This window comes from Sebastes fasciatus, chromosome 4, assembly GCF_043250625.1.
Source record: "Sebastes fasciatus isolate fSebFas1 chromosome 4, fSebFas1.pri, whole genome shotgun sequence".
In the NCBI taxonomy this organism is placed as follows: domain Eukaryota; kingdom Metazoa; phylum Chordata; class Actinopteri; order Perciformes; family Sebastidae; genus Sebastes; species Sebastes fasciatus.
In genome coordinates this window covers 31,322,852-31,345,806 of record NC_133798.1, presented here as the reverse complement: position 1 = coordinate 31,345,806, position 22,955 = coordinate 31,322,852, and the positions used below count along the sequence as shown (strand labels likewise).

Sequence of the window (22,955 nt, the reverse complement as noted above, 5' to 3'; positions counted from 1 at the left end):
GGAAGTGATGTGGTGAGGTGGAGGAGGGCCAACAGCAGGAACACCTGAGTCACACTGATGGACGGCATCATGAGGATGAAGAAGATGAGGATGATGGTTTCCTGAGGAGACAAATGCATCCTTTAATGTCCTTTTGTTCTGGGTCTATTTGTCCTGGAAATCCTGCAGCATAACATTTAATTTTAGACAACAGTTTGCTTCCATCTTTGTTGCAACAGTTTGTGTTTGCCTACTCTTTCCTGTTTCTACATGACAATCCTACGTGCATAAAGGCCAGCTCCATAAAGAAATGTTTTTCCCAGTTTGGTGTGGAAGAACTTGACTGGTCTGCACAAAGTCCCCAATCCAACACCTTTAGGATGAACTGGAACGTCGACTGTGAGCCAGACCTGATCACTCAACATCAGTGCTGGAGCTTTTGTGGCTGAATGGGAGCAAATCCCTGCAGCTTTGGAATATTAAATCATTCAAAAAGATATGCTTGAAAATAAAGATTTGTACCTGCAATCTTAGTTTTGTGAGCTCGTACATTTAAAAATTACAAGTGTCCCACTGGCACTTAATAATAGTGAAGTGCCTCAAAACCAAACAAATATGGACGCATCACATCAGCCAAAAAACATCATTCAATGTAATTAAACCCAAAATGAATGGATATGGTGTTATATTGTCACTGCACAGTATTTTAAACCAAAAGTTATTAACACAGGAATCTTCCATCCATCTCATATGACATGAACTTTTTGCCCTGCAGCTTGTGAAGTAAGCTTATAAGTTTGGGAGTGAATGCACAAACTTGCAAAAAACAAAAAGGTACAAACTTTAATGTACAAGTTTACAAAACTAAGATTACTGCTACAAACGTGTATTTTTCAGTACCGGTTTTTAATGGATAGAATATTTCTAAATGAGGTGAAAAGCCTTCCCAGAGGACATGGAGGCGGTTATATAGCAGCAGAGTGATGACACTGGTTTTGGATCTGTAACCAATAGCTGCATTGTTTATCTGTCCCCATACTTTAAAACATATATACACTGTATACAGTATATATGTATATATAAAATAGTAATTCTTAATTTAAAAAATACATTTCTAACAATGATCTGGTTGATTTTCAACCTTAAAGTTTACAAAAATATACAAAATTTAAAAACATGTCTACACAAAAATAAAAAAAACCTTCAGATATTAACAATATGAACATAATACCACCAGTTTGTGACCTAAACTGATGTTTAATTAAAATGATCCAAAGCCTCCAAAGTGCCTTTGAGCCTGATACTTCTGCCGCATCAAATAAAATAAAACAAAGCATGTGAGCTAAAGTAAAACCATGTTATTATATTCATCCAGTTTTAAACATTTCTAAAAGTTAGGGTTTTGTTTCTGAGAGCTTCTGGGAAGAAATGACATCGTAAACTAATAAAAGATGATCAAAACAATCTTATATCAGCGAAAGAACTCTAAAATGTCTCCAGTGGATGTTATGAAGAGACTCACCTGGACAGATCCTGCTCAGAGACCAGACCAAACCGGATCAGACCTGCAGACTGGGTGTTGGGTCCGAGCTGCCTCCTTTTGTACCCCCTCGGGTATCGACCTACTGACAGACTTCCCTCTCATTTTATTGGTCTGATTATTTACCGTGTCAACACATCGAGTTAAGAACCAGATTTTCCAGTTTGTTCACTTCCTGAAATCTAAATGAAATTATTGGATCTGACTTCCTTAATGAGCTCTAATCACCAGTGAGAGCTGCCTGCTGTTTGTTCACATGAAATCGTCCTCACATCAATACACAGTATTGATCCACAAACACACGTTTCTATCGTTTTAGTACTCTGATTTATGCTTCTGATTGCTCTGTTCACAACTGTTCAGAGGTGACTGACACTAATTAATAACGTCATATGTGAGTCACAGGGGACAATATTCAATCATGTGTACTTTTACTTAAGACGTTTGGACTTTTATTTTACTTTTTCTACTCCCCCTTTTTCATAGACCATTTTTTGTCTTTTTTTAGGGGTGTACAGGAGGTCTTTAGGGGGAGATAACAGGTCAACAGTAGATGTCACATAAAAGTGGTGTACATCACCTGAAAGCTGGAAACCTGAAGATTAATTTGAGATGCAGCTCAGCACTGCGTGTCAAGTTGTTCTAGTCAAAGTTGATTTATTTGTCACGTAACTTCTGTACTTACAGTAAGTTACGGCACTTTCGGTGCTATTTAAACCTAAATCGCGATCTTTTCCTAAACCTAACTAATTATTGTTGCGTAACCCTTACCAAGTCGATCTTTTCCCAAAGCTATCCAAGTAGTTTTTGTCACGTAACTTCCGTGCTTAAGTTACGGCACTTCCGATGTTATTTAAACCCAAATCGCGATATTTTCCTTAACCTAACAAATTATTGTTGCGTAATCCTTACCAAGTCGATCTTTTCCTAAACCTAGCTAAGTAGGTTCATTTTTTAAAGACTGGAGCAGAAATTGACACATGCATCACCTTGTTGAAAGTCGTGCTGAGCGTCACGAAAATAAAGGGAAGGGGTGTCTATGTTCATTAGGGTTGTATATTGGCAAAAATCTGGCGATACGATACGTATCATGATACAGGGGTTACGATTCAATACATTGCGATACTTTAAGAAAGGCGATATATTTCAATTTTCTTATCTAATTTTAGGAAAACTGTCATAGTATAAAGAACACACCACCATATGCATAAAACATTTTTTTTTAACAGTGGAATCTGCATTTGCATTTATCACAGTCCCTGTAAAATCCAACATCATAGCGCTACTTTAAGAGCGCGGCACACACTGAGAGGGTATATCTTTTTGAAAATGAAATAAAGTATTGACTTAACTGTAAACTATTTAATTATAAATCGATACAGTGTTTCTGAGAATCGATACAGTATCACAAAACATATCGTGATATTAGATTTTTTCAATATTTTCTTACACCCCTAATGTACACGAATCAATAGAGTACATTTCTTGACTATTTCACAAAAAGCTGTGAGACTGTGTTGAAATCTTCTACGGATGTCAGTTTCTGAGCCATGACAAAGGTCAAACGTGGCCTCCAACACACTAGCCTAAGGCTTGTTTTTAGCTTTGCCGATTGATGGAAATGCCTGTTTCTACAGGAGCAGCTGTTGATCACTTGCAGCAAATAGATGCTGTCCTACCGGCCGGTTAAGAGGAGCAAGAAGTCAGCAGTCAATAACAGTATAAAACAGTCAAAAAGTGTGTATCACCGCAACCACAGCCCTTGAGCATACAGTCATAAATGAGCACAGAAAACATCAGGCTGATGGTAACACGACCGAACGCATGATCTGGTGGAGATGATTAATAAATTGTGCACACGGAAGAGTTGAATATGTTTTTAATTCCTGATAATTGAAACAGCTACAGCAGAAGGTAAAGATCAGTTACAGCTCAGATTACAGCTCGAGGTCGACTGACTCACTAGATCTAACTAGTTTTAAATATTCCGTTAGTTGGAGAGGTTTAAAATGGGAGAAACTTCACCGAACATAATGTCATCATTTCAAGAGTTTGAAAAATTAGACTCCCAGAATGTAAAATGGACATTTGAAATAATTTTGAGATTTTAGGAATAACTAATCAGAAATATAATTTACTAAAAAAAAAAAAAAATTATTTGCGTGGTTAATCGTTCATTTTACAAGTTCTACATGCTGTTAGCAAAACACCTGACACAACACTAGAGATGATTACATCGTTAACTCTATACCTGTTCAGTCATAATCTAGGTTTTTACATATTTCACCCTGGGCTGCTTTAAGGTCCTTAAAGCATTCATATACAGTAGGCCTATATGCAAAATGTAATGACAAAATCTGTTCATTGCAGTGTTGACCTCTGTAATCAGTAGATTAACGGGAGTGAATTGAATTTGTAAGACTTAACAATGCAAATCTGCGCTGTTGATCACATCCAAACCCTCTTGACAGTGTTGACCTCTGAGGGAATGGAGAGCTGGAGGAGGCCATCATGTCAGCTGTATGTCATGCAGCATTGTCTATTAACTGTGTGTTATTGTCCGGTTAGCGTAGCTAGCTTGCCAACTTCTAACTAGAAAGCATGTTGGCAGAATGTGAACAAGAAAACCTCATGTTTTTGGTAACTGGTGAAGATATTTTCACCAAGTGGGAGATTTCATAGTGTCGTATTGTGATTCCCGGAATCTCATAATTAACTAGAACTGGCTGACATGAACGGTTTTCCCACTTAGCTGCTGGTAAATAAGGCCCGGCTGCACCGACATTTAAAATGAAGAGAAATCCATTAATTAAAGTGGAATTGCAGTGATCAGTCCGGTTCAACATGTGGTGGACTTTGACATGCAAATTCATGCCACTGACCAATAGAGAGCTACAGGAATGAGTCCTAAAACCCAGAAATGAGTTCGCATTTTAGCACTTCTGGTTCCCTCGTCTGGTAGTCAATGGGTTTTTAGTTAGACGTCTGAAATATGGTCTGTGGTTAACACAAGCTTAAGATTTTTAACGTTTTGTTCTATGATATAAAATACATCAATAAAGATCCCACTCGTGAATTCTGAAGCCTTTATGTGTCTTATAAAAGGTAGTTGCTAACAAGTGGCTAAATAAGACTACTAAACGTCATCACGGCGACCCGTTCGCCTTTACAGCCTCGTTGTGTATAGGCCTACTAGCGCTCATGTAACCGTGATGTAGTTCGTTTATAGCCTAACGTTAGCTTTTTACTTCTGGCGATTGCATTCACGCTTCAAAAATCATAAAAGTTGTGTTCATTTGTGGAGATTATTTTGGTGAATAAAACGTGTAAGTATCATAAACGTGTGTTTGCCACAGAGCTTATTTTCTGCAATAATCCAAAACCCAATGGAAAAATCCCATTGGCTTTTTGTTGAGGGAACCGGGGCGATGCTCGCTTCCTGGTTGGCCAAATACTGTATTTATCACATCACCAAGCCTCCAGCACCAACTATCATCACAAAAACATGCAAATTAATTTGCCATTTTCTGGTTTAACCGGGTACTAAATCTATATAGCCTACTAAAGAACAAATACATTTAATGTATAATTACAGACCGCTAAATGTAAATAAATATTTTCATCCTCTCCTAATTAAAAATCCACCTCAGTCATCAGTCGACCTCTGTGTGCACATGATTAACACTTTTGGTTTGTTGTTGTTTGGAGGTTTCACAGAAAAACATTCAGACTATGATTGTATCAATACAACGTTAAGAGATAAATCAACAGACGGCTGAGATAAAGGTCTTCACAGGTCCACTTGGTTCCTACTAACATTATAGATAATCAGATCTCTAAGGCTCCTGTTGTAGCCTATTCATGTTAGTGGAGCATGATGCTGCTGCCAGTGTTGGTGTCCACCACATCCTTGAAAATGAATGCATGCACGTAGGGTTCTGGTAGGTTTTCCATGGGTACTTTTTTGATTGTGTCCAAGATTTTGAACCTGTGAGGACCTCTAGGCTGAGTTACAACTGTCAAAGACATACAGACAGCTACATCATTAAAACCCTGGCTGGTATTTGGTCAGAGGATTGAATCAAAGCTGATTGGTTGGTGTTTTTGGAGCACCGTGAGCTGCTACTGGTTCCCTCCTCCGTCAGTTTGAGTCCAGCTCGACGTCAGCAGAGAGGAAACAGGATTGCTTGTCAACAAACAAACCACACGCAATGAAAAAGCATCTACAGTCTGACAGTCCAGTGCTGATACTCGACTTCCTGTCCGGTCGAAGTTCAAATTATTTCCATTTAATCCAAATGGAGCTCTGTCAGTGTTTTGGAAAATAATCATATTATTTCTATTTAATTTATGTCCCCTAGAAGCTGCAATGTTTTGCAAACAATATCCTGATGATTTACAGCTTCTAGTGGAGCCAAGAACTGACAATTTGTGATCTGTGGGTGACATCGCCATCCTGAGGCTTAGTGAAGAAATGCAACTTCACTATGAATAACATTACTAAAGGGTATGGAAAAATAACATTACAGATGGTGCTGCTACATGTAGATTGTATTGTATATAACTCTGTGGACACAGTGAGCAGCAGCTACATCAGGCTACGACATGCTCAGAGCTGTAAACGTTTTTTAAAATTCAAAACCTACAATGATCCAAAGATTAACAAGACCCTGTGACACTGTGAACATGTTGTTTTGCGTGAGCAGTTGGTTGAATATCAACACTGGACTTTACAGTGCAGCTTCCTTCAACAAAACTCATAAAAGAATTCATAAAGAATAAAATCAATAATATGAACCTTCCACTAATACAATAAAATTCATTCTAATCAGGTTTTGTGTGAAATAATCTACATTTTCCACATTGAGATGGATTCATTTATACACAAAAACAGTTTTCTTTTTGAATTTGATGGAGAAAATTTGTAGTTTTTTGTGAATAAACATTTAAAAACTATGGCCAAATGTACTTGGAGAGCCCTGTCAATGCCCTTTGTTGCAGTGAGTCACACCTTTTTGGCTTAATTTTATTGTTATTAAATATATATATATATATACATATATATATACATATAAAAATATTGTTCTAATTCTTTGTCATGACTATTCTGTAGTCATATTATTTCTGTATATTAATCTTGTGTTCTCTTTAACATTGTAAAATTTTAACACTATTTATGTGGAGACTTTTTTGCCTCTTCCTGCACTTTATTATTTATTTTTGTTTAGTTTGTGTCGTCTTAAATTTGTGCAAAATAAATAAACAAACAATAAACAAACCCCATACTCAAGTCTATGTCTACTTATGACATAAACGTATCCAACAACTCCCAATCTGTGAGGCTGTATTTACACACAGTGGTGCTTTGAGCTCAGTGCTAACAACGGCAAAGCTAACGCGCTAATGTTGAACCCCCAAGAGTGTGTTAGCATGCTACAGCTGAGGCTGATGGGTATTTAATTAGTTTTGCAGATATTATTGGCGGATTGAAATTCAAAATTTTGACCTAGACAAAACCAAAGTTATTACAATTCATCCCGAGGGGAACACGGGTCTTTTGATGTGTGTGAATCTTGTTTGATTTGTGGAAGGTTCGGATTATTAACTTGAGGTTTTACAAAACAAAATAAACCCGACAGACGAGTTTAAAACATCACGTCACACTGAGAGTAAACTGGAGTTACAGCTACAACTTCAGCTGATTTTGAAGACAGAATATCTGCGCAGTTTGAGTGAAACATTGGTGTTAAAGCAGTACTTTATCAGATGATGATGTACTTTTGAGTGTTGTGTTTTGCTCAGTTCATTTGCATATCGAGCAGAAATGGAAGATTAAAAACATTCATGCTAGCGCGGTTCAGCTTACTCAGCCACGACCAGCTTTACTGACACAAAATCTTCTTGACTAAAATTAAAATTTGACATTTTTCTTCTAAAATGCTGGGAAAAATACAATTTCATAGTTTCGATTGAGCTCAGGTTTTCCTGAGAAAAGACAGAAACATGGAGGACCGGATATAATTCTAATGGACCAGTTTGAGAAGCAGAAAGTAAAAGAAACCATCACACGTCTGAAGAACATAGACGGTGACTGTGAGAGGAAAGTTGTGGAAAATAAATCTCCTGTCGGCATTATTTTTCCCTACAAGTGCAGGAGATTTACTTTCTACTTTTCGTGAATGTGAATCATCCCTCGACCCCGAATGATTACATTACCCTAGGAATGACTGGCAGGTGTCTGGCATCTTTAAAACATGTAACAGATAATTCCAAATCCAGGATCATTTCAAACTATTTAAAAGTGCAAATAAGCTAACATTTCTGTAACAATTTCTAATCTATTTATAAGCTGAATAAATACAAATACTCTCAGTCTGTTCTTATCGGCAGCAGGGCGGCACTCGAGACAAGTCTGAGTCAAATCATCCACAAGACAGAGACAAGTCTGGAGATAACAGAAGTAACGTCTTGAGACCAGATTGAGCACTACAGCACTAATAAGGAAAAATACAATAACAAACATAACAAATGAAAATCTAGACGTTAGTCAACAGACTATTTGAGTCAAGTCCAAGACAAGTCCAAGTCAAAGCAGTTTCAGTTTCAAGTCCTAACAGGGGTCGAGCTCACGTCAGGATCGCAGTAACAGATGAGAATAACAGGCGGACAGGATCAACTCATGTCTGAATCAAAACACCTACAAGACCGAGAAAAGGCCAAAATGAAACAATCACAGAGACCGTGACGAGTCCGAGATAAAAGAAAAAAACTAAACTGAGATGGGACTCGAGAACTTCAGCAAAATAAAATCACAAACAGCAATACAGACATTAATCAACAAGCCACTTGTCTAGTCCTTGACAAGTCTGAGCAGTTTTGTGATCAAGTCAAAGCCGAGTCCATTGGGGTCAAGTCCGAGTCAAGTCCCGCAACAGCTGACTCCAGTCTGCTAAACAAACATCTGGACTCGTCGAGTCTGTCACAGGTGGTGGCCGACACCGAGACAAATCCGAGTCAGATCACCCTTGACAAGTCAGAGACAGAACCCCCATAAGACGGAGACAAAACAGCCACAAGTTCAAGTCAAGTCCATGTCAAAACACCCACGAGGCAGACACAAGTCCGAGTCAAGAGAAGTCTAAGTCAAAACAACCACAAGACAGACAAATCAGAGTCAAGACAAGTCCATGTCAAAACATGTCCAAGTCAAAACATCCACAAGACACCCACGAGGCAGACACAAGTCCACGTCAAAACACCCATAAAACAGACAAATCAGAGTCAAGACGAGTCCACATCAAAACACCCATGAGGCAGACACAAGGCGGGTCAAGACAAGTCCATGTCATAACACCCACAAGACAGACAAGTCAAAACAGCCATGAGACGGAGATGAGTCCAAGGCAAAACATCTATGTGACCCAACACGTCTGAGTTAACAGAAAAAGACGCCAGACTTGAGATCAAAACCAGATTTGAGTGCTTCAGCCCGCTCTACAGGCAGTAACACACAGAGCAACGTTTTGGGCAACGCAAAAACAAGTATGTTGTTTGTTTGCACATTATGTCACCGTTACAGGCAACATTTGTAACCTCAAGGTAACGAGATCATCAAGTCACGATCTGACGATTATAGGAACAAATATGATCAAACAGAGCAGGGCTCAGTTTGAAGACTGGAGTTCAATATTAAAAAGAAATCAGGTGCCAGACACCCGGCAACCATCCAACACCAACAGTGTGACCCAGAACACATGCACAATCTGAGGGTGAAGCTTTACTCTCCAGGTCAATAATTTCCCGATTATTTCTTTAAGTCAGCGGCTAGTTTCCAGAGAATAAATTAAAGCTGGTGGTGTTTTAAGGAAACTAAATCACACATCATTTTGGACTGACCAAGAAAGTAAAGTGTTGTCTCCTGCTCTTTGTTGAGTGACAGCACAAACGGTAAATCCTGTCGAGTCTCCTGGTGAAGGATGTGGCGAGTGTCACATGATGGCCGCAGCGACAGTGACGTAGGCTGAGGCTGGAAACAGAGCGACGACTCCAGTGTCTGACAGGGAATAATGGGGGTTGTGGGCCTATATTGCACAGGGGTTGGTGAGATCCTCAAACACCGTCGGTTCTTCGATACCTCGTGCAAACAGCTTGATCAACTGGCATTGCACTCTGGGAACAACAACAAAGGAGAAGGTGTTTTTGAAAGAGAAATTCAACCAGGGTTAAAATTAGGGCTGTCAATTGATTAAAATAGTTAATCGCGATTAATCGCTTATTTATCGCACATTTTTTATCTGTTCAAAATATACCTTAAAAGGGAGATTTGTCAAGTATTCAATACTCTTATCAACATGGGAGTGGGCAAATATGCTGCTTTATGCAAATGTATGTATATATTTATTATTGGAAATCAATTAACAACACAAAACAATGACAGATATTGTCCAGAAACCCTCACAGGTACTGCATTTAGCATAAAGAATATGATCAAATCATAACATGGCAAACTCAAGCCCAAGTTGTCAGTGTGCTGACTTGACTATGACTTGCCCCAAAACTGCATGTGATTATCATAAAGTGGGCATGTCTGTAAAGAGGAGACTCGTTGGTACCCATTGAACCCATTTTCATTCACATAACTTGAGGTCAGAGGTCAAGGGACCCCTTTGAAAATTGCCATGCCAGTTTTTCCTTGCCAAAATTTAGCGTAAGTTTTGAGCGTTATTTAGTCTCCTTCCCGACAAGCTAGTATGACATGGTTGGTACCGATGGATGCCTTAGGTTTTTATAGTTTCATATGAAAGTAGTATTCATTCTAGCTTTAAAACTGAGCCCACTACAACCTAAAAATCACAAGTTGCATTAATGCGTTAAAGAAATTAGTCGCGTTAAAACAAATTTACGTTAAAGCGTTATTATCACATTAACTTTGACAGCCATAGTTACAATATTTGACAGTAGCAAAGTAAGAGACTCCCAGAGGGTTGAGTTACCTGACGTCGATGGCTGTGTGGGTCAGGATCTCGCCGTCGCAGTTCCAGCTGCTGTAGGCGGGGGCACAGCCGCAAGCCGGGTGATCTCGGCAGATCTGACTGAAGATCTGGTGTTTGCCGTTCTCCCGCAGGTCCAGGTCGGAGTCGCTCTGGCAGTGACGCGGTGTGAAGCGGAAACGTCGGACCCGGTGGACCTCAACAAAGGTCAGGTCAAACTGGCCGAGACAGAACGAGACAGTGAGAGACAGCAGGTGCAACAGGTGATTATTATGTAGAGAGACCATAAACCAGAATGCTGATTTATTACCTGGTCATCTTTGCTGGTGTGTCGTAAGAGGTGTCTGAGGAAGTTGAAGCGGGAACATTTTCGGACCAGGATGAGGTCGGTGGTGCCGTCGGCCAGGTGAGCGGCAGGTGAGAGGCCTTTGGGGCTGCGAGGACAAGCACAGCTCATACTGGCAGCGTTTATAGCCAGGAACTTCCCTCGGATTGTCCTCCACTCGGTGTCACTTTCTAAAACAAAACCCCCCGAAAAGACAGATTTGATCTTTCTTGCTGCTGCTGCTGCTGCTGCCAAACCATCATCACTTCAGGTAGTTTGGCTTTTATTATTATATAAAATTTTGATATTTAAACAATATTGACTGCAGACTTTCAGGAGTTCAACCACAGTTAACAATGAAGACATTCAGTGTCATTTAAAATGGCTACAAGGCCGATCAGATACTAGTATGGAGAGGAAAAAATGAGAGACAAGAAACCTTAAACCTTAAAGCTCCCAGATCATGCTAATTTTCAGGTTCAAACTTGTATTTTGTGTTTATACTAGAACATGTTTACATGCTGTAATGGTCGAACAAACACTTAATTTTTCTCGTACTGTCTGCCTGAATATAAAAAAAATGCACACTACAATTTTATTCACACAATACTATGTTGAACGATAGTACAAATATTGAGTATGTAGTGCATAGTATGTGATTTCGGACGAAGCCATACGCTGCAACCTCCAGAACAACTAAATTAAATGTACCTTGAGGTGAGATTATTCTGTCAATTGTGGGTTCCAAGGTCAAGAGTGAACTTAGTATCTCAATTTAAAGCCAACATGGAAAAGACGTAAGAGAAAAAAAGAGATATTTGAACATCTGCAATTCCAAGACAACTCTGTCTGCTGATGAAGATCATGGGATATGATTGACAGCTCCAGAACAGCTACTAAATGGATGGATGGTTGATTGTTTTGTCCGCATTAAGAAGGTATTATAGAGCTTTTCATGTTAACGCTGGTAATTGTAGTTTCAGGACTATTCCGTGGCGTGCCCCAGGGCTCCATTCATGGACCACTTTTATTTCCAAACACAGTATTAATATATTCTAAGACACAAGTATATCAAACAACTTTGGACGTGTTGGAAGGTGTATTTTTTTATCTCTTTTGATGAAACCAGGATATCTTAATCCAAAGACAGTAATTTTCTTACTAACTGTGTTTTAGAAGCTCAGAATGAGGATTTGTTGGACTCACCGCTGTCTGATCCTTCATCCGCTTCGTACCTGTCAGCTTTCTCTGAAAGTAGCTGCCCGTTGTGCTGACAAACCACACAGCTGGAAATTTACAGACACAATGATGTTATTTAAAAAATAAGGCATAAAACAACATGTAAGCAGAACACAACTGTTTTAGCTACTAAACTTGTCCGTTAACTCAGATGAACCGAGTCATTAGCTAACCCTCTTGAACTGTCTGGCAACTAAACTGAACCATCAACTTACCCGAAGTGAACCAAATAGTGATGGTTGTTAAATTAAACTGTTAGCTTACCTGAAACAAACTATTTCAGCTATTAAACATTAGCTAACTTGAACCAAAGATGCTCTCTAACAAAAGATAATGATTACTTAAGATTACTTCCTGTCTTCCCAGCATCCCCGCACCTCGTTTGGACGTGTTGTAACCATAGAAACACAATAGGAGTAGAATGGACATTCCCATTCAAATCAACGTAGCCGGATTGTCAGAGTGGTGGACATTTTTATGTGTACCATTGCGACTATTGTAGCGGGCAGTTTTTAACAGCTTAATGCTTCATCCACACACTCTAGTCACGGCAGAGGAAAGCACAGTGCTATCGCCAGATGAGTGACGACTTTGTTCGGCTCATTTTCTGCAACCAGTGTAGCATTAAAGCATGGTGGAATTAGCTAGCTTGTTACATAGCATCTCTCTCACCCAGATCGACACCTGGCGGCGTCCCGTGGCGTTCCCACGATGCCTTTGGCCGGCAGGTAGGACACTGTTCCTTCATAGTAATGATGAGTCAGGAACATCTTCACACCTGCAGGAGTCAGAGCGTCATCAAGGTAAATAAATGGGACGACCAAGGATTACTCTCGTCTTCATTATCAGTACACAGTCTGTTCATATATATATATATATATATATTCTTAACTTATGACCTTATTAAACTATTATATTATTGGATCATTATTATTGATGTATTATGTAAGCAATACTTCAATGTTGTTGGTCGATCACAGAGGAGCTAATTTGAACTACATCGTATACTTTTGATAGTTTAATCTGTAACAATGGATCAGATTATATAAACTGGTGTTTTGTTTGTAAAATCAGTATTTGAAAAGTAAAATTAAATAAATAATAAATAAATAACGTAAAAGTTAATTTAGCGAAGTAAAAAGTACAATATTTCTCTCTGAATTGTAGTGGAGTAGAAGTATAAAGTAGCATAAAATGGAAATACTCAAGTAAAGTCAAACATCTAAACTAGGACTGTCAATCGATTCAAATATTTAAAATTGATCACACATTTTTTATCTGTTCAAAATGTACCATAAAGGGAGATTTGTCAAGTATGTAATACTCTTATCAACATGGGAGTGGGCAAATATGCTGCTTTATGCAAATGTATGTATATATTTATTACTGGAAATCAATTAATAACACAAAACAATGACAAATATTGTCCAGAAACCCTCACAGGTACTGCATTTAACATAAAGAAATATGCTCAAATCATAACATGGCAAACTATAGCCCAACAGGCAACAACAGCTGTCAGTGTGTCAGTGTGTTGACTTGACTATGACTTGCCCCAAACTGCATGTGATCATCATAAAGTGGGCATGTCTGTAAAGGGGAGACTCGTGGGTACCCATAGAACCCATTTTCATTCACATATCTTGAGGTCAGAGGTCAAGGGACCCCTTTGAAAACTGGCCATGACAGTTTTTCTGGCTTTTAAGTTTGGAGCGTTATTTAGCCTCCTTTGTGATGTAGTTATTTCACATTAACTTTGACAGCCCTAATCTAAAAACATGTTGTATTTCTACCTGAGAGGTCGTATCTGGCCGGTCCCATCCATCTCTTCATCTCACTGTCAGTTAGCACATCGCCGTAGAAACCGTATCCCAGCAGGGACACGGAGTATCGCAGGAAGGTGTTGTTGTGGTGAACCGAGCACACGTCCATCGGCTGAGAGTCTCCTGAACACACATAATATAAAAACACCCAATCAATTACGCCTATCACGTTACACTCAAATCTCTGTTTTTAAGAAACTCAATTAAAAAGCTAGACCTGCAACCAGGTAAACCAGGTAACAGGGAAACATGTGTGTAACACTTTAAAATGCATCTTAAAAAAAAAAAAGCCTTTTATTAATTCTAGCACACTGTTTTATTTCTAACGTGTCTTATCTGTTTTAGTATTATTATCTTATATTATTGTTGGGTATATTATTCATTTTTATTTTGGTATTATTTTTAATTCTCCCAACTGATTTTATTTGCCTCACTGAGTCCTGAAATGTTTTAATGCTGGTTCTACCATGTAAAGCATTTTTTAACTTGGTTTTGAAAAGTTCTTTATAAATAAAGTTTATTATTAATGTTATTTAATCCTGTGGATGTCATATTACTTCCATATCTTTTTCATCTGTTTGCACTATATTTGTTCTCGTGCTTTTATGTGTTTTTATCCTTGTATCTTTAAACCCTCTTTGTTTGTTTTTTAATACTTGCATATACCAAAACCGTGGTCTGACAGAATCCTCTATATGTCCTGTACAATATGGCAGAGCCTATTTTCTGAAAGAATACTAGATGGCAGCATGAGCCCATGGAAGTAATGTACCTCAATGGATTTTTATTACATTTGGTGTGACTATGTTGGCGGATAAACTGGATATGGATAAAAAAAAATGGTGATATTTGTATAACATACAATATAATCTTGAGATAATATGACGTATCGCAGCAACGGGCTAAAGCTGCCAATGCGGTGTCTATGTATATATATCTATGGTCCATACAGTCTATGTGTATAACATGTTAAACAACCTGTGTGGTGCTGAAATGATTCGTGTTATAGTTGATGTGTAGTGACACCATGTGACTGACCCACGATGATGTGCAGTGCAGAGGTCACGGGGTCGTTGGTGCCCACAGTGGCGAAGCAGATACAGTCTGTTGAGCCTGAAACAAACAAACAGATTGTTTAATGTTCCAGTGAGGTGAAGAGCAGGACTGATGGTTCTGACAGCATCAAATATTCTGATTATTTTCATAAATGTTGCCTGTTTGAATAAAAACTTTACAACAACAACAACACTGCTGCACCGAGCACCAGCAGCCATTAATTAAGCAGGTGAGCTTGCTTCTTCTCTACTGCTGCAGAGAGAATTAATGTCTCCCTCATGACTCCGAGTGTGTGAGTGTATTTATAGAGCACTTAAGCAGAACAACAGAAAACACTAAAGGACACAAACAGAAACAGAACAAACTGAGAAACGAGGCCAAAGTCAGTAAGTTTATACCCGGTAACAGAGACTCCTGCTCTCTGATTGGCTGTCAGCTGTCTATTAAAATCACATCAGTGCTCACCTCAAACAGTTTAACCTCCGTTCTAAATCAGAGCTCAAGCTATATCAACCCTCTGGAGTCTATTCATCAGCTAATACAGTGAGCATGTTTTATTAACACATTTGTCCCCGCAACTGAATTTTTTTTTTTGTACAGACAACATGAGAAAACCAGTTGAAAGTGCTGATGTGGGGCTTTCACACAGTATCTCATTTATGTCTGCAAACCATAAAAAACATGTTCATAGAACTTTTAAAAATTGTGAATTATTAAAATTGTATCTATTAAATTTACAGGCATCCATAGCCTCAATAAAAAGGCCAAAAAAAAACAAGCCCATTTACACTTTAGATGCAAATATACTGTATCATAGTTCTATTTCTTACATTTTTTCCCGCTGTTTGTGTGTATAAATAGTCAAACTATATTATTTACAACCTTGAACTGTTCTATAACAATATTTTGAGTGATTATCATTAAAGATTTGTATATTTTCATAGGTGCCTGTGTTGTCGTTTTTCTTGTATTTTGGGTTCCTGGCAGCTTTAACACTTTGGTTAATCAAAAAATGGGAAAGTCAGCCTTCTAGAGTAGCTGAGTCTCAAAAAAAGAATACCATGCATGTGGGGACAATTTGAATGCATAGAAAATCTGTAAAAATGGACCAAAGTGAACCTGGACCCCAGACATTTAAACTGCAGGTAACCATAGTAACTTGACTGATGCTGCATGCTTTATTAATTCACTCAAGGATCCCTACAACTTCCTCAAGGACCTCTTCATCGTTGCAATCATTTTAATCAACCAAAAAACAACATTGTCACATCAGTGTTTCTGACCTGCAGGAATGATTCCAATGCGAAGCGAGCAGGGAAGCAGTGCTTCATCCGGACAATTTTGATCTACGCCGCCGTCGATCTGCGTCCTCCAGATCAGCCCATGGATGACCTCACTGAACATGCCGTCCCCTCCGACACACACCACCCTGAGCCGGGGTCAAAGTGAGATGTTACAGGGTACAATGGCTTTTTATTTCATAATTTCTCTGCGTAAACAGTATGTTTACTATCACTCAAAGTGTAAAAAAGTCTGCAGTAAAACGCAAATAAAAACAGCAGCCTGACAGATGTGTTCTCTGGAGTGATTTATTTTGGCGGTTCAGATATTTTAGCTGTCTCGCAGGTCTTTTGTGATCTAAACTTTGTTATGTGAAAGAACTAAGCTCTCACCCGTCAAACTTCTTCAGCTCCGCCCCCGTCCTCAGGTGGTCTCTTGCATAATTGGCGTACTCCGTCACTGTGACAACAAACATACACAATATGCGTTAGATGTATAATCCCTGACACGGGAAGCCCGAGAACAGGAAGTGATTGATAATGGACGCACCGATGACGTGCGTGGAGACGCCTGCCTGGGCGAACAGCGGGGCGACCTTCTGCTCGTAGATGCGTTTTCCCTGTCGCTTCCCGCTGTATGGGTTGATGTAGACCAGCAGGTGTTTGGGTCTGCTGGCTGTAGACAACAACAACAACAACAACGATGTTACCGACAGTTTCTGGCAACAATCATATGTGAGTTATTCAGTGTGTGTTGGTGTGAAGTCGTACTGATAGCTGCGAGCTGCTCTCTGATGCTGCTGACCCAGTGTTGACACAGCGTGCCCTCTGGACAGGTGAAGGTGACCTCAGCACACCGCCAGTGGTGCTGCTGACACCTCTCCACATACAACACTGACACACAACAGACACAAGTCAAAACTCCTCATTTCACAATTGAACAGGGATGTTTACTGAGTTTCTCAGTGTTTTTCTAGATGTGTTGCTAGTTATGTATTCGGGTATTTTCCAGGTGTGTTTCCTTTATTTGTTGTTCTTTCAGATGTATTTTATGTGTTTTCAGATGTTTCCTGGTGTTTTAAACTGTGCTTCAACATCTGTTTATTGTGCTTCCAGGTTTCCAGGTATGTTTCCAGATGTTTTTTACTGTGTTTCAACATGTGTTTTCACGTATCCAGGTGCATGTCTGATGTTTTTTGGTTTAAAGGTGTTTACTGTATTTCCAGGTGTGTTTCCAGATGGTTTGTTTACTGTATTTCCAGATGTGTTTAAGGTGTTTTCAGGTGCATGTGTAGGAGGGTATGCAGATGTTTTTTTTACTGTGTTTCAAAGTGTGTTTTCACCTGTTTCCAGCTGCGTGTCCAGATTCTTTTTTTTTTTTTACTGTGTTTCAAGGTGTTTACTGTATTTACAGGTGTTTCCAGATGTTTTAGTTTTTTACTGTATTTCCAGCTGTTTCCTGGTGTTTTAACTGTTTCAACATCTGTTTCAACATCTGTTTCAACATATGTTTATTGTGCTTCCGTGTTTCCAGGTGTGTTTCCAGATGTTTTGTTTTTTACTGTGTTTCAAGGTGTGTTTCCTGTATTTCCAGCTGTGTTTAACATGTTTCCAGGTGCATGTACAGGCATGTTTCCAGATGTTTTGTTACAGTGTTTCCAGGTGTGTTTACCTGTGAAGGCCTGCCTGCAGTCCTTTCCTTCTCTCTCTTTGATCTTTTTCCAGCTGCCATCGTCTGTTCGTCTGCTGCTGTTCTCCTCCTCTTCCTCTCTGACAGAGATGATCTCTGACACTGACACGCTGTGGCACACACCTGCACACACACACACACACACACACACACACACACACACACACACACACACACAAAGACACAGACACAGACACAGACACAGACACAGACACAGACACACACAGACACACAGTTTGTTAGTCATTTGTACATCGGATATTTCGGAGCCTCTCTGCAGGACATGAACAAGTTTCAAGTTCCACATGATTATTTAAAGAAATGAACTGAAACCTGAACTAGAACAGGGTAGATTGACTCAAACTTGTTTTTGGTTTTGAATGTCTAAACTGTAACCTTGGGTGTTACAGAGAGGTGAAGTGAAACCAGAACTTCCAGGTTCTGTTTCAGAAGTAATGACCCCCCGAAATCACACTGACATTTGTAATAACTAGGGCTGTCAGAGTTACCGCGATAATAACGTGTTAATACAAATTTGTTTTAACTCTACTAATTTCTTTAAGACATTAACAAAATCGATATTTCGGAGGTTGTACCAGGCTCAATTTCAGAGAAAAGAGTGACGATACTGGCATCATATGAAACTAGAAATCCATGTCATACTAGCTTGTCGGTAAAGAGGCTAAATAACGCTCCAAACTTACGCTAAATTTTGGCAAGGAAAAACTGGTGTGGCCATTTTCAAAGGGGTCCCTTGACCTCTGACCTCAAGATATGTGAATGAAAATGGGTTCTATGGGTTCCCACGAGTCTCCCCTTTACAGACATGCCCACTTTATGATAATCACATGCAGTTTTGGGGCAAGTCATAGTCAAGTCAGCACACTGACGGCTGTTGTTGCCTGTTGGGCTGCAGTTTGCCATGTTATGATTTGAGCATATTTTTTATGCTAAATGCAGTACCTGTGAGGGTTTCTGGACAATATTTGTAATTGTTTTGTGTTGTTAATTGATTTCCAGTGATAACTATATACATACACTTGCATAAAGCAGCATATTTTTCCACTCCCATGTTGATAGGAGTATTAAATACTTGACAAATCTCCTTTTAAGGTGCATTTTGAACAGATAAAAAATGTGTGATTAATCTTAATTAATTGCGATTAACTACAGACAATCATGTGATTTATCGCGATTCAATATTTTAATCGATTGACAGCCCTGGTACTAACAGACTTTATCTTTGTGTTTTTAAAATTTTGTTTCTTTTAATTTTATTGTATTTTTTCTTTTTAATTCAGATTTTATTTCACACTGATCTCGCTTCGCTTTATGCCTTTTATAAAACATTTTGTAAGTCAGCAAATGGTATAATTTTGTTTTTAAAAATTAATTCACCAGGTTACTTTACCATCTGCTAAAGAACATAATTTACTCAAAAATAGACTACACAAATATTTACAGGCTTTTAATTCTCAAAAAACAGTGTTATGTTAATATATTTAATACAAATTAACATCACATACTTTAAAATACTAGCCTAATAAAAACTAAAGTGTCTCCACACAATCTACTTCAGACTAGTAGCGATAAAATATATAAAACTACACTGTGAACTGGTTTACAAGTAAACATTTACATTTTCTCTCACTGACTCAGAAAACACACATCCTATCTGCCGTTCAAATCTAACGAACAACCTGAGGCCTTCAGTTACCTGTCGATCACATCTGCGTCGTACATTCACGTGTCACACAGCAGGAGGTTTTAATCACAAACTGTTCTTGCAACAATGCATAACAAATTTTGTCATGTCTTGTTGCCTTTATGTATCATACACTATCTGTGTCTATTTAACCTCTTCTGTTGATGGGTGTTTCAGCAACTACGGGCATCTTAAAGTCCCAGCATTTTTGTTAAAATTTGCAGTGCAATATTTGATTAATATATACACAGTGTTATCATCCATCTTGACTTAAAAAATAAAATTTAAATAATATGATTTAATCAAATTTATGAAGCATTTTATGGGTCCAAACATCACTTTTCTTCATGTCCCACAACTGAGGTCTCAAGGTTGAGATACATAAAATTAGCTAATTCAATTATAATATGACATTATTTCAAATGAAATTGTTTCATTGTATACATATTACTTTACACCATATTAAATGTATGTTTTTACAGATCATTTATTTGATTTTTTTTCCATCTAAATGCGACTGTCCCACACTTCTGAGTCCTGACCGAGACACTGAACAAATACCAAGCCAAACAAGTCTAGTTTCTGTGGAAACAGAAGTTAGCAGGTGAGCACATGGATGACAGGTTGAACCACCCGTATAGACATAAAAACATATATTATTATTATTATATCTATGGGGTCACTCACATAGGTGACCCTCGAGATAAAGAAAAACAAGGTGAAGATCACCATTTCTTCTCAACTTACTGGTTTACGAGCCACGAGGAAACATAGTATTCACCAGAGATACTGATATTTCTCTCATCGTCTCACATGAATGTCTAATGAATGTAGAGGAGTAAAAAGTACAAGATCTGCCTTTTTGTCGGCCACTAGAAGTATAAAGTAAAATACTATAAAATGGAAATATTCAAGTAAAAATACCTCAAAATTGTACTTAACTACAGTACTGCTTCCACCCCTACTGTGAGAACTATGAAATTATGTTTTTATTTATACGATACTTTCTGGTGGGAATATTCCTGAGCAGTTCAAGACCTACTTTAAAACAAATTCTCAGGTCCATTCTCACTCCACCCGTCAATCTCTAGATCTTCATCCTCCTAAATTCCTCACTAGTAGAGGTCAATTTTCGATAAGATTTAAGGGAACCAAATTATGGAGTAGCTTTTCACATCTATCAAAAAACTGTTCATCTGTCAAATGTTTCAAAAGTCACTCAAATGGTCATTTCATTGCTGTCTTTTAATTGTTTTTCCCATGTTGTCCATTTATCTGTTTTTATGTTTTCTCTTTTTTATTATTTTTTTTCCCACTCACAATGTTGTTTAGTTACGATTGCCCAGAAGTCTTTGTAGATATTTAAATCAATATCCTCCTCACAAACACTAACCATAAACTTCCATGCAACACGCACACACATACTTGTCTTTTTTGATATATTTACTGTATTGTTATTGTTGTTATATATATATATATATATATATATCTTGTTATGTTGTATAGTCTTAAATTGTGCAAAATAATTAAACATAAACAATGTAGTTTAGTCCTTCAAAAACCACATTTTAACTCCTCTATGCTCCATATTTCCCTGAATTTAAATTATTGTATTTATAATATTGTACAAAATGCCTGAGGTTTGGTGTCTCACAATGTTGTTTGGTTACGATTGCCCTGAAGTCTTTGTAGATATTTAATTTAAATTATTGTTATTGTTGTTATTATATATATATATCTTGTCCTAATTGTTTGTTATCACTATTATGTAGTCATATTATTGCTTTATATTAATCTTGTCTTTAGGTGGAGGCTTCACATAAGCCCAGTGTATATTATTAATTTATTGTTTTTGTTATGTTGTATATAGTCTTAAATTGTGCAAAAATACATAAACATAAACAATGTTGTTTAGTCCTTCAAACAACATTGTTACTCCTCTATTTCTTCCATATTTCCCTGAATGTAAAACAGTATAAAAAGCCTGAGGTTTGGTGTGTATTGTTCCCCCCCTGCAGCCTGCAGCCTCACTGTGACCTCCTCCACGTATTGTGTGTGTGTCACCCTGGATGTTGTGTGTTATGTAACCGGATATTATCACATCTCACTCATTGTTACAGGCTGAACTACATCATGTTGTGTTCACTACATTAACCTGAGTGTTTATCTCCAGGTAACAAACACAGTGTTTGTCCTTTAATGTCCTTTTGTTTATCACACAGGATGAGGAGTGTGTTAAAGGCCGACAGACACACAGAGGTAAAGATTCAGGGACATTAGACAGACATATGATCCGGGTCTTACTGGGTCTGAACGGGTGGTACACCGGGCTGGAGATCCTCCTCTTCCAGGTGAGCAGGGACCGGCTCAGGCTCACATCGCACGCCGCGTTCCTGACGCGGAGCTCGGACAGCAGCAGCAGCCTGCCCGGCCTCTCCATCTGCTCTCCGTCCTGCTCCTGGTGTCCTTCAGCCGGCTGAGGAGGCGGCAGCAGCCCGGGGACGGTTACCTCTGTCCGGGCATAATCTCTCTGTGTGTTCGGAGGTATATATAAGTAGTCAAACAGCGGCGGTGTCGGTGTCGGTGTCGGTAGCTGCGTGTCCGAGTAGCGGATCTCTGCTCGGGATGTTTCTCTCTGAAGGATTAACGGTTTCTTACCGGAGGTAGGAGGGGCATGGTGCTGGTGCGTTCAGGTGCTGCCAGAAAACTCTGAAATATAGGATACGTTCGAATAGTCCTTTGTTGCGTTCGAATAGTCCTTTTTGCTCAGGAAGGTTCCTAATGGAGTGAAATGATCCGGAAGTACCTCAGTAGCAGCCATGACAACAGCTTTTCGAATTCACCAAATGTTAAGGAAAGGAGCTTCAATGCTTCCTTTGTTATCTCCTTTAGCAGAGGATACACTGGAGCATCCTTTACCAAAGGAAACGAGAGAATAGCATCCCACAATTCCTTGCGGCCTCAGCATTTAAAGCAACGCATCATTCGGCTGTTCATGATAACAAACAATATGCTTATCTTGCATATTATTTTCATACACTAATTGGGATTCATGTTTAATATGAGTAGACAGTGACAACCATTAAGTTTCACTTTATTTTTAATTAAAGGGACTATTTGTAACTTTCAGAAATGCTTGTTAACAGCGACACCTGTGGCCGTTAAGTCAACGAAAGTCAGTGTCTGGCTCACGCTTGCTCGCTCTAAATAGACATGAACGAGCATCGCTCAACACAGTGAGGCTGAACCACAATATCACTCTATATTTCAGCTGCTTGGCAGTAATGTTAGCTGACCAGACGAAGATCTCTCCATGAATCACTGCTGA

At 38.7% G+C, this 22,955-nt stretch overlaps 1 protein-coding gene and 1 long non-coding RNA gene across 2 annotated transcripts; both read right to left on the bottom strand.

The window, feature by feature from the left end:
• Positions 1 to 3,659: 3,659 nt before the first annotated feature.
• Positions 3,660 to 4,127, bottom strand: LOC141766632 (uncharacterized). Its single transcript, XR_012593661.1, has 2 exons — positions 3,998 to 4,127; positions 3,660 to 3,896 (listed from the first exon to the last, which is right to left on the bottom strand). It is a non-coding gene; the product is annotated as an uncharacterized LOC141766632 (long non-coding RNA).
• Positions 4,128 to 9,236: 5,109 nt separating this feature from the next.
• Positions 9,237 to 22,266, bottom strand: LOC141766631 (ceramide kinase-like). Its single transcript, XM_074633604.1, has 13 exons — positions 21,932 to 22,266; positions 17,905 to 18,045; positions 17,004 to 17,126; positions 16,783 to 16,908; positions 16,626 to 16,692; positions 16,236 to 16,381; positions 14,935 to 15,009; positions 13,867 to 14,019; positions 12,746 to 12,851; positions 12,041 to 12,120; positions 10,820 to 11,025; positions 10,513 to 10,727; positions 9,237 to 9,688 (listed from the first exon to the last, which is right to left on the bottom strand). The coding sequence occupies exons 1-13, from the start codon at positions 22,065 to 22,067 to the stop codon at positions 9,601 to 9,603; spliced, it is 1,662 nt and encodes a 553-aa protein (XP_074489705.1). The 5' UTR covers positions 22,068 to 22,266; the 3' UTR covers positions 9,237 to 9,600.
• Positions 22,267 to 22,955: the final 689 nt, after the last annotated feature.

Excerpts from the sequence above, each read along its gene's own strand:
- LOC141766631 (XM_074633604.1), bottom strand. The coding sequence starts at position 22,067 with ATGGAGAGGCCGGGCAGGCTGCTGCTGCTGTCCGAGCTCCGCGTCAGG. Across the intron at positions 15,010-16,235 it reads CATTGGAATCATTCCTGCAG|GCTCAACAGACTGTATCTGC; the intron begins GTCAGAAACACT and ends TGTTTGTTTCAG. Across the intron at positions 14,020-14,934 it reads TGCACTGCACATCATCGTGG|GAGACTCTCAGCCGATGGAC; the intron begins GTCAGTCACATG and ends ATGTGTGTTCAG.